This window comes from Schistocerca piceifrons, chromosome 4, assembly GCF_021461385.2.
Source record: "Schistocerca piceifrons isolate TAMUIC-IGC-003096 chromosome 4, iqSchPice1.1, whole genome shotgun sequence".
In the NCBI taxonomy this organism is placed as follows: domain Eukaryota; kingdom Metazoa; phylum Arthropoda; class Insecta; order Orthoptera; family Acrididae; genus Schistocerca; species Schistocerca piceifrons.
In genome coordinates, this window is record NC_060141.1 from 84,071,282 (window position 1) to 84,084,213 (window position 12,932).

At 36.1% G+C, this 12,932-nt stretch overlaps 1 protein-coding gene across 1 annotated transcript; it reads left to right on the top strand.

Annotated features, from left to right (window-relative positions):
* Window positions 1-2,029: 2,029 nt before the first annotated feature.
* Window positions 2,030-4,979, top strand: LOC124796247 (exportin-T-like). The gene has a single exon (XM_047260343.1). The coding sequence runs from the start codon at window positions 2,064-2,066 to the stop codon at window positions 4,977-4,979; it is 2,916 nt and encodes a 971-aa protein (XP_047116299.1). The 5' UTR covers window positions 2,030-2,063.
* Window positions 4,980-12,932: the final 7,953 nt, after the last annotated feature.

A 12,932-nucleotide genomic window follows, 5' to 3' on the forward strand; every position in this document is an offset into this window, starting at 1 on the left:
AAATATTTGTTTATTTAAGGAGAAAAATACAACTGTTTCTCAAGTTGCTTGCTACAAAGGAAAGAAATACAATGGGAACTCTATGCATTCCTTTACGAATGCAGTATGATGTGTTTCTACATACATATTTTCGCTAGCAAATAAATATTGGACTCTCGAAATGTTAAATTTTGATGGGGACTAGGTACACAGCCTTGGCGTAATTATTGAATGAAGTTAACCCGCATATCGATGCTAAACATTTTTGTTGCGATAGTGATTTCGAAATCTAATCATTCTCAAGTATTGTACGATGTTAAATCTCGCTCAACAACGTTAACTTGTTACATGTTGGAACATAGTTCCCAGCAACCTGAAACCAAATAACCTACATGACTATGTGTGGTGGTATCTTATAACCTTACTTTCATCGTTCAGTATCGGGGTAATAGGACTAACGTCATGTTGACGCTCCGTCTAGCGTGAACACTCCACCATTTGGCTATGACTACACCTGACGTACCGTTCCGTTGACGTCTAGTGTGAATCAGCCATTGTTACCGAAATGCTATCGTACACTCAAAGTAATGGCTACATGTGAAAAGAAATGTGGATGAACGGCCATTGATATTGACTTTAGTTCGACATTTCGATACTGCTTATTTGGATGCACTAGTAATAATATTTTATCTAAAGGCCCGTCCACACGCAACGATCTGTCTGCGCACATCACATCTGCGGAGACAGATCGTTGCGTGTGGACAGAAGATTTGCACCAACCTGAGGTGTGTGCAAACCTGGGAGTTGGAGTTGGAGGTTTGAGCGAAACCTCTCAAATCTGTGGGTTCAAACCACATCTGCGCAGACAAGTTGGAGCGTGTGGACAGGAGATCGCAGCAAATCTGGCGCGAAACAGCTGTTTGCTCAGTCTAGTGTTTGTATTTGTGCGCACAGGGCATTAAAATGGCTGATACTCGTCAGTGTTCTCGAGAGTTTGTAAGTGAATTCATTGAAATATATAGAAACCACCCATGTTTGTGGAAGATTAAAGTAAAGAATATAGCGACCGAGACAAAAAGACAGCAGCATACAATGCTCTAATTGAAAAATTGCGGGTATTATTTCACTCAACTCTTGTTTCGATATTGCAGTTGAAAATTCCAAATCCTTGTAGCTCCTTCCTGTTGCTAGGAATCTTAATGTTACCGCTAGCCGTTCATGAGGAGAAATTGCCCTTCTCTATACAAGTATTTTTTCTCATAATATGAGGTGTTACAAGCTTTAAGAGATAATTATAAGTTTCGACATCCATCCGCAAATAATTTAGCCAGTCGTTAGGTTCGTCCTGCAACCCTCGCAGTAAATTTACGTGAGAAAACTGCTTTCGCTTTAGCAGCCACTGTCTACACCATTTTGACCGCTTTCTCAGTTTCCTGCGGTTGGTCTGAATGTTTTTTGCAACACAAGTTGCGAACACAGAGCACAACAGAACTTCCTCCATTTCTATATTTCAAAATAACTGAATTAAATTTTTGATGTTTACGGGGAGTGTAGTCGCTTGTCACTGATATTTCTTTTCTACACCGACAGATGGCGGGCGAGTAGTAGGTTGGGGTTTGTGTCGTGTGAACACACCACATTTACAGCGATCTTTTGCATGTACAGACATCTGCGCCGATGTCTGCGCAGACAGATCGTTGCGTGTGGATCGGGCTTAAGCTCAGTCTTGTTGAATTGGCTGGAGGCGTACTTCACGAAAATATGTTAGTAACTAGTACGTGATATCGGAGGCATCATCCATATGTATTACACGTGGCAATTTTTTGCAGCTATTAAAATACGCTCCGTCAAATTAGGACTCTCTCATCGATAACAATCCGTAACATCCCGATGAATATCCCAAGGACGTTAGATTTGCAAGGTCTGCTTTCATGACATCTTTGCACAGCTTGCTTCCTAATATTATATTGTCTATGATATGAACCGAATAACAAGCTGATCTTTGGCAGTTTTCATGGATGTTTGTTTTATTGTGAGACAACGTGGATTATGTTTGGTTATGTAGTGTTTATGTGAGACAAATTATGGCTGGTTCTTTTGTTACGTTGCTGGGTGAAGACGTCGTGAGAAGTGTAAGCCAACAAGAAGATCCAGTTGCTCGACAAAGAGCGTACGTTTATCTCGAAGAATTAAAAAACTCGGAATGGGGATGGCAAATGTGTTTGAATGCATTGGGAAGTGAAGCGAATCAAGATAATTATTTGCAATTTTTTGGGTTTCAAATCGTAGAACATTATGTTAAAACACGTTACGATTCAGCTGGTCCTTCTGAACAGCAACAGGTCAGACAATTCTTCAGACAGTGGATAGAACTTAGATGTATGCCCCAAGCACAGACGGAGCCACCTTTTATTTTAAACAAAGCCGCTCAGATATTTTCCATGATATTTGTACGTGATTATCCACATAGATGGCCTAATTTCTTTGATGACTTGATTGCAACATTGAACCTTGGACATCAAGCTGTTGACAATTATTTGAGAGTGTTGAAAGCTATCGACGTGGATGTTGCAGATAGGGAAGTACTGCGGACACAGGCAGAATCAGAAAGGAACGCAAAAATAAAGGACACAATGAGAGTTTCATGCATTCCAAAATTGGTGGACACATGGTTTCAAATCCTGAAAACATATGAAATAAGTCATCCGGATATCGTTGTTCAGTGTTTAGAAGTTTTGGGTGCCTATGTTTCTTGGATTGATATTACCCTGGTAGCCAATGATCATTTTATAAATCAGATAATTCACTTGACATCTTCCGTCGTTGCTCGTGAGGCAGCTGTGGATTGCCTATATTACATTATTGCTAAAGGAATGGATCCTCTTGAAAAGTTGAGGTTGGTGGAATCACTGTTCTCTATTTTGGAAAAGCAGGGTATTTTAACTCCTCTTAAGGAAGATGAAACAGATTACACAAGTAAGATTGGTCGTTTGATAAATGGCATAGGCATTACATTGATGGAAGGATACAACAAGCTCCTAAAAGAAGGTGCTGCAGAACAGGCGAAGCTTCTACAGTGTGCAGTTGAAGGAAAAGTTCGATACATGTTAGAATTTCTTAAGAATGATTATGATGAAGTATCTGCAGCTGTATTTGAATTCAGCAGGGAATATATACATATGTTGAAAGGTAAATTAATTACGGCGGAACAACTTCAAGTCTTAGAAACCATGTTGTTGACAATCGCCCATAAAATGAAGTTTGATGAGTCATATGACTTTGAAACTGATGGCGAAGATGAGGCGACATTTCAAGATTATAGGAAGCAGCTGAAAGTTCTCTTGGAAAACATTGCTGGTGTTAATAAAGAACTAGTAATTGATTTTGTCAAGAAGTATGTAGACCATGTTGTTTGGCATTGGCAGGAGTCTAGTTTCCAAGACGTGGAAGTTGCTATATCATTATTTTACTTTATTGGGGAAGCCATTCCTGCAGTGGGAGGAAATCATTTTTCTGGTGATCAAGCCAAAGTCTCAGCTATGCATGCTATGATGACTTCCCTTGTGACAAGTGGTGTCAGCTCCCATCCGCACCCAGCAGTTACGCTCCAGTATTTGGAGACTGTTGTTAGATATGACAAATTTTTTATAACATCTCCTGAACATCTTCCAGATCTGTTTTTGACATTCCTGGACTGCAGAGGCATGAGAAATAAGAGTAGCAAAATTCGGAGCCGTTCAGCATATTTATTTTCAAGACTTGTTAAAAGTCTGAAGTCTAGCATTACATCTCCACTTGCAACAAGTGTCCTGCAGTCATTACAGGACTATCTTCTCATCCCAATACCTGGGAGTGGCATCTCTCAAGAATGGGTCAGTGAAGATGATCAGCTGTTTTTGTATGAAGCAACATCAGTTTTGATAGTATCAGCTGACTACCCTTCAGAACAGAAGGCTCTCGCATTCCAGGAGGTGTTGTTTCCAATACTTGAGAAATACAACAGCATGGTGGCAGAATTGATGAAGGAGAGAGATGATCAACGGCAAGAAGTAATTGCTAAATGTATGTGTCATTCAATGGCTGTGACAAGTCGTATGAGCAAAGCTTTTAGTAGTAAACAAACTATGAAATCTTGCAATTGTGTAGATGTATTTGTACAAGCTTTAAAGGTATTCCTTGGGTGCTTATTGATTCCGAATCAAGCAGCGGTGTTACACAGCAGTCTCCGTCAATTCTTGCATAGAATGGTGGTTTGTTTGGAAGACGAAATACTACCATTTGTTCCACAGGCTTCTGAAGGATTGTTGAAACAAAGTGACATCACAAGTGTAAAAGAGTATGTCCCCCTTATTGTGCAGATTATTGCAAAATTCAAGAAAAACATATTACCTTTCTTGCAACAGGCACTTGTACCAATAGTAAATGCTGTGTTTTCTTGTCTTTCAATTCCTGTGGAAGAAAATGATGAAGAGGCAAAGCGAGAAAAGCAGTTGTTAAGGAGAAGTTATTTTCAGTTGATTGCAGCAATCTTTCAAAGTAATGTCACAGAAGTGTTTAGTTTCCTGGAAAGTACATTCGTTGAGCAGGTACTCATGAGTGTCATCCAGGGTGCTGTGGATTTTCCAGACCCTGTGGCGCAAAAGACATGTTTCTCAATACTGAAGAAACTAGTTGAACTTGCGGGAGGCAAAGAGTTACCTGGTGACTTTAATGACTTTATATTTAAAAACATAGTTCCTGCATGTATTTTGGCACCATTGAGAAACACTTTCGATTTATCTGATGCCCAGACGGTTGTAGCACTAGCAGAAAGTGCATCATGTTTGAAAGCTGTTCTAGACAAGAGAGGTGATGAATTGGTAAAGTATTTGCAAAATGAATATCTTCCGTCTCTTCAGATACCGCCGCAGTTTGCAGAGGAATACTGCTGTGCCTTAAAGTCTGATATGAAAACTTTCAAAGACTATGTTAAGTCATTTTCATTGAAACTTAGAACGTGACACTTGTACTGTAGCATAGTTCTGTTAACTGTTTCCATCAATTTTCTGAGAAGCTGTGATGTATGTTAGCAGTTGCATTTATCTGTGCCTTTAGATATATAGACAATCTGCTGAATAATTTCATTTAGTCAAGCAAGAGGAAATTAAATATTGAACTGTGTATGCCTTTTATTTAATCAGTAATTTTTTTCAATTGACAGTTATTGCTACATAACAGATAATCACATTTGTAAATGGGAATATATATACTGGTATACATGCTTCCCTTGTTTTTGACAGCTGCTAGTTAAATTTATTTTAAAAAATATCTGTTGATGTAAGGTAGGGGCCTATGCCATGTAGGAAAATATTGGTTAAAATATTTTTATGTACATTTTACTTTTATATTGCATGTATTTAGCACTGTGAAGGAAATTTAATTTCGACTGACAGAAGTAATTTATTCCTATTAATTGTTTGCACAATATCTTTGTGCAACTGGTTGTATAAGGAGAGCAGCAGAATAATGACCATAGGCACTTAATTTGTGATACACAGATTATAAGTTTTTTTTTTTTTTAATAGTATACTGGAGTATATATTATGGTGCGCAATCATTGTATGAAATACAAATTGTTGTTATCTGTTAGGTATTTAAGATTTGTGAGTTACGAATGAAATGAGAACAGGATATAGGTACTCATCTGCAGTAAAAATTTGTTAAGTGTGGACATTCGTCTGCATTATTGACTGCCTTTTAAATATCAGCATATTGTGGGCACTCTTCTGTATTTATTTTTGTTACTATTGTTTTTATTCATTGCGTCAACAAGTTTTGTTTAGTATCTCATATTCGCTCATTTGTCACAGCAAATGAAAAATACATGTTTCTTCTGACTTATTATAGGTAGCAACAGAGATGCATGGCCTTGTGTACAGCAGGCATGCACCCATACTGTCCGCCCCCCCCCCCCCCCCCCCCCCACACACACACACACTTTTAAGTGGTAATGTTACATTTGTAAGCATACCTGTAACATCTAAATCTTGGCAAAAACCTTATTGCGCACACAGTTGTTATAGAGAACTACTGAGCTGTGTTATTTAATACAACTCAGAGTCAAAGGCAACATTTCTATGCCCTTTGTTAATTATTTTCTAATTGTCGTGATATTTTTACCCTAGGAAAATTATAGACTGTACATCTTAAGTGTACATATTGTACAGATAACTTAGTTTTCAGTAAAAATTATTTCAGTTTGTCATAGTGATGCTCTTAGGGCAAATGAAGTGTATTTGTCCACAGTTATTGTGTATCAGCACCTAAACGCTACCAGTTTGTACTTGGGTTGGTGACTGAATTACATAGACAGATATTGGTATTTTGTTTCAGTGATTTAAAACTGCCTGAAAAGATAACTTATTCACAGCTAACAAATGACAATTTGCAGTAATGATTCTAGTGTAGGAAAATGTATCATAGGAAATTGGCGTACTCTGATGTTGAGTAGAAACTAATCCAATATCATGGTTGAAGAGAGACACACAAGACAGGAAAATGAACAGTGGAGACTTCAGATATTGAGAAGTGGTAAGAAAGATGGGTGCTAAAATCGGAAATAGGGGGAGGGCATATTGGGACTGAAAGCCCATTTAAAAAAGAGAACGATTTTTATTGTAATTTTAAAAAATTACTATATGCCTATTGCTGTTGGTTGTTGTTGTTTCTTCTCAGCTGTTTGCAATAGATTTCATTCAGTATGGCTAAGAAATATCAGCATACTTGACATTTAATGGTGCTATGCTACATAATGTGAATAATTTTTTACCACTGCTTCTTGTATAAAAATTGTTAGAACCCATCTGAAGAATAATTCTGCTGTGGAAACTAATTGTACAAGATGCGGGAAGTGGGAAAAGGGAGTTCGTTGTCTCACGCCAAGAATGATAGTCTGTGTTTATTGCAGGCATCACTTTAATATTCCAGAATTAATGAACAAAAGCTGAGAAGTTGTGCAATGTTCTGTTAGAAAGATTTTTGGAAAGTAATGCTTTGGCAGTAGCAAGCGTACATTACTTTTGCTGGTGTTTTACCAATGTTTAATGAATGTATTTACAGTTTCCCGTCCCGTGACAGTCATGTAATTCCTTTGTCAACAAACACTAGTACCCTAATTGTTCATGGGTAGATAGGTGTCGTAGATTTGTGTGTAATGTGTCCACATCATGATGTTTTTATTGATGATCAATTAATATTTCAACTGAACCTGATGATGGTCTTTCAGAAGATATGCATATGTGTTAAATAACAGTTGTGTTACAAATGGATTAAGCCCTTGATTGGGGCTAGTGTATCAACATTGTCATTTTACAAATATGGTACATTTTTGAGTTCTGTATCAGTGTGTATTGGTTCATTCAGCAAATGTAGTGAATTGAAGAAGTGCATATTAATAATGCCACAGTGCTCGTCTAAAATAATCCCTCACAAAAAAGTAATGTAAGAATGTGTAGGAGGCACTGGCTAATTCACAACCATTTTATAAGAACGCCATTCAACCTACTGCCTCCTTATCCAAGGGAGAGGGATTTTTGTGAATAAGGCAAAACACACAATGTGTTCATTGATGTTAACACAAAACTTTTATACATATGCTGTAAATGTTACTCGTTCCACATCATTTCGATAAAATAATCATTCAAATGATCTATGGAACATGTAACTATCTAAATGGGTTTCAGACTGTGACCTGTTCCTGTCTTGGTGCCTTCTTCTAACTATATATGATTAGGAAAATAGTGGGAAATGTGATGGTAAATTGAAAACCAGAAATTAAATTACAAAATGTACAGCTGGAAATTGATCAAACAATCTAGAGATAGGCAGGTAACATTTAGATAAAAGAGGAGTCATTTAAACCCTGTTCCAGTAGAGGGCAATCTAGAGTTAGGCAGATAACATTTAGATAAAAGAAGAGCCATTAAATCTCTGTTTCAGTAGAGGATTTTGTGTAATATTTGACCTGTAAAACTATCATGTAACCAAGGCTATTGTTATTATTGAGATAAGATTATCATATCATATTTTTAGAAAACAAGTAGTTCTTCCATAACGCTAAAGAAATACATCTTATTTTCTTTTTTAGGAATTTTGTTTCATTAATATTGAGTTATTTTTGGCCAACATTGTAGTGCTCATAGTTTCTATCATTTGTCATATTTAAACGGGTACACTTTGTTCTTATGAATTATTTTTGTAATTTATACTTCCAACTAATTTTGTCACAAATTTCACATAGTAAAATTTCATATGCTATGTTTTCTGCCTGCTCTTGTATTGCTTCAAATCAAAATACTGACAGATAACATAAACTCAGTATTGCTGATAGGAAAGGTAATTAGAAGGGTTTTATCTTTCATGTGAATGTTCAACTAGTAGACTGTGCTAATTGTTTAGGAATGCTATGTACGGATGTTTGTTGGTAATCTTGTCTACATGCTCATATTATTAGTCTTTAAAGTCATGGTCATTTTTAGAGTTTTTGTCAGTTGTTACAATCTGTAGCTTTGTCTGTTGCATTTTGTACATTGCGCTGTCTGTAGAAGTCATAGTATCGTATTGGGTCGTACTAAGAATGATGGAAAAAATGCTAGTACGGTATCTTCCAGTAGCTAAATATAATTTGCACTGGTCTTTGTAAAACATTAGTTATTGTGTTGCAATTATTAAGTGTTGTTTGTAATTCTTAGACATTGTATGTTCACCTTTGCTGTAGGAATATTTAATTTATAATTTTTCCTAGTCTTCTATAAACATTTTTATTTTATAAAACTTTACAGTACATGGTCTGAAATTATTCAGTAAAAATTTTAATTTGTCATGATAACAAATTAAAATTTGCATTACTGATTTCAGTTGTTTACATGATCATCTTCAGATTGTAAAAACTTGGTTAGCAGGTAACAGATTTTATGCAGTGTATAAACATTTGGTGACATATTTATTTTTGTTTATTTTTTATTCACCTAATGGTTATCTCATCAAGATATAGGATTTGACATGATAATACAACGCAAATCAGTAGGCCAAAATATACCACACACAGCAAATATAATGTGATTTATAATGATAGGATAGGTAGCCAATGGGAATAGTACAGGTGGTCGGCCATGGCCTTGATTGACCATCCTAACATTTGCCTTAGTGTTTCAGGAAAACCACAATTAACCCAAATCAGGATAGTTGGGCAGAGCAACTCCATCCTTTTGAATATGATGTCAGTGTCCTAACCACTGCACTGCCTCACTTAATGAGTCCATGTTGTATAATGTTCCATAATTTACACAGTTTGTTTCAGGTAACTTCCAAATAAAAAATAGTTTCGTTGTTCATTGCTGCACACACTGAGGACAACCACTTACGACTCCCGGATGTTTCCGGGTGCTTGCTATTTAAAACATAGTTCTGCTGTCCACTGCTGCCGTCACTGAAACACCCACCAATGACTCCTGGCCTCCAAAGATGCTGCTGTGCCACTTCATCAACTCCAGGCCCCATATTTAACTATGTGCCACAGTCCACCTGAAAAACTTAGCAAAAGGACATTACTTCATGAATTTTACATCTTGACACATGATTTCATTGTGAAACGTTATTCATGTATTGAAATATGATGAGGTTCTGTAGTTATTCCCTTACATTATGATCCACTACTCTTGAGTCCTCTAAGTAATCTTGAATTGCTTAATATGCATTAGGCTACTCTTGATCATTTTAGCTGCCTTTTTAAATAGCTGTATTTAGTAATCTTTTTCATGTCATTTGGCAATTTATTATACAGTTTTATTCCATGATGTGAAATACTTTGGGGTTTTTTTACATCTCCACCACAGATTAGCAGATGTTCTCACTTGGTGCAGTGTGATAAGATTGCCTGATTTTTGTTCTCACTTGGTGCAGTGGGATAAGATTACCTAATTTTTTTAATTGATCTTTACAATGTGCTCAACTACTATTTCCAATTATTATTCTTATGCCCCTTCCTGCAGTTTGTGAACAGTGTCCTTGTTTTGCACCTTTGGTCTCCAGAAAAGACTCTTATAGCTAAGAACTGAGTGTATGTAGGCATACTATATCACAACAAACATTGTCTGTTACAAACTGTTGCTAATACCCTAAGCTCGTAATGTGCTGATACATTCATTTTGCTTGTATCTTTGTATGTTCATTCCATGTTAGCTGGCATTCAATGTTCATCCCTAAAAACTTTGTGTCTTCTTCACAGTCTGCAGATTTATCATCCATGCTGAAAGTGCCAGTGTTGCTTCCTCTGTTTATGCTGAAGTGCATATTGTTCATTTTTTTATTTTCATTGTTAATTTATTAAATATTGATCAGTTGTAAACATCCTTATAGTTTCATTTCCTTTCTGTAATAAAAGTTCAAATGTTTTCTCTGGGACTGTGATGTGTTGCTCTCACTGGCAAAGAGAACTTTTTCTCTTTGTTTCACACTGTCTGAAAAGTGATTTATATATATTAAGAACGGAATTAGACCCAATTCACTACCCTGAGGAACACTATGTTTACGTGTTTTTATTGTCTGAAAATTGTTCTACTAAAATTTTGTCATCAGCAGACAGATGAACAATCTCCACCTTTTGCACCCTGTTTTCCAAGTAAGACTAAAACCACTCATTTGCTGTTCCTCTTATACCTAATGTGTCTAGTTTGCTCAATAGTATTTTCTGGTCAGCAGTTCAAAAGCCTTGAACAAGTGTATCAAGAGCCTTAAGTATAACTTTTTGAAATCTGCAATGGCCAATACTGTACTTCTTCCACTTCTGAAACCAAACTGTGCTTCCTTGAGGTAATGTTTACTCCTGTAACTTGTCAGTCTATCTTTCATGACTGTTTCTGTTATTTTTGAGAATGAAGACAGCAGTGAATCTGGCCTGTTGTTTTCAATGCCTCCATTACCTTTCTTTAGTAAGGAAACCACTCGTGCATGATTTAGGTACTCTGACCAAACACCTGAACTAAAGGACTCCTTTATTATGTTTGCTAATGGGGTTGTATTTTTTCTGTGCACGCCTTCAAAACAGAGACAGGAATCTCATCTATGCCTTCTGACTTCTTGTTTTTTAATTGTTGTACTGACTTCCTAGCTTCAAACTCTGTTGTGACAAACATCATCACTGTGCTTGCTGTATAAATAAATCATTGTGGGTGCTACATCTGTTTTAAGAAGATTTTGCTGCAGCTTCTTCACAGTACCACAGAAATAATCATTCACAAAATTTCCTAATTCCAAAGGACTTTTTGGTATTTTTTCCCCAATCTTTATTTGTATGTTGTTACACTATTGTATGCCTTTTCCAATCTCTTGTTTTGTAACATCCCACACCACTTTCCTTTTTTTTTGCCATATACTATATTATTTTGTCATTGAAATTTTTTTTGCTGCAAATGGCACCCTTCTCTCCATTTTTTATATCTATGATAATACTCAAGGACTGTGAATTAGTGCAGTGCTTTTGCAAAGAACTGAGGAATTTAAGTTGTCTGTGAGAATTTTCTAATACCCACAGTTATCCGTCTGTTTTTCATAGCTACTGCAGTAGAAATGGCTCATCAAAACTTATTTTAAGCAATGTGTAGAATTTAGAGAACTTAGAATCTACATTGCTTTCCATCCATGTACACTTCATCCCAGGTTTGATTTGCCAATGGCTTAGAAAAGGTATGTATCTTATAATCTTAGAAAATCCTTGTTTTTAGGTTTGCAGTTTTGTAGGTTTCCCTGAGTATGTATCTAACAGTAATGGTCTGAAATGCCAAGATCTCTTATAAATACTTTACAGTATTACCTGTCAGTATCTGTAAACACATGGACTAAAATTGAAGCTGAGCTTTTTGGATCCCTTGTGTCATTGTTTACCATTTCTATAAAGCTAAAAGGTTCAAAAATATTTAGGAAGTTATTGCTAATTTCACTTTCAACACTTATGTTAATACTCATATCTCCACATATTATTATGTTAGTTTTAGGGGCTGAGACACTTTCCAGGACTTTATTTGTTAGGAAAGTGACCACATCAACAGTAAACACACAGAATGATTAACTTCTTATAGACACCTAGCTTTGTTACTTCAGTGGCTGCCAGTTCAAAATGTTTATCTACATCAATTGTGGTCAGATCTCTAGCTTTAAAAGGTGTGCTACTACTGATATAGGTACATGATCCTCCCACCCTGTAAGATAGACCTAAAATAACAACTTCAACATTCTTATGATGACAGCTCTGTATGCTGCAGTTCATCGTCTCTACACCAGTGCTGTGTAATGCATACTATCGTGCTGCTAAAAGACCTAGCATGTGTGTACACGGCTTAAAACATGTTACTTGCTACATCCAAATTGTTTATGAGTTGAAGATGATTATTGCAACAATTGAAAGTGGTAATCCAGTTACAATTTGTGATTAAGGTAAATAATGATTTTTATTGAACTTTCTAATTGAGGGTATCCAGATCGACAATCTGCATTTTCTGAAAAGTTTCTGATATGCTAAAAAGTCTTTTGAGAAAAATGTTGGGTTTCTACTTTCCTATAATTGTATTTTTCTTTTATAAAATGTGTCTTCCATGTGTTGAATGAATGTATGATCACATATTATTACTTTCTTAGTATTGTGCTTTATTTTGATTCAGAATGACAAATTAATACATGTTTTACTGTAAATACTGTATTGAACAAAATGTGTAATGTGAATTGCCGTGGCGCCATTATAAGTGACAAATTGCATGAAGCAAAGTAGATATATATGTATTATATGTAAATGTATTTTGTAAATATTGTACATAATAACAATTCATATATGTAATAGCTGTTCATGTGGATCAGAAAGAGGCTCTGCATTGTGTAGTGATTGTAAAAACTTTCCATTTTTTCTAGTATTAATGGAGGCACGG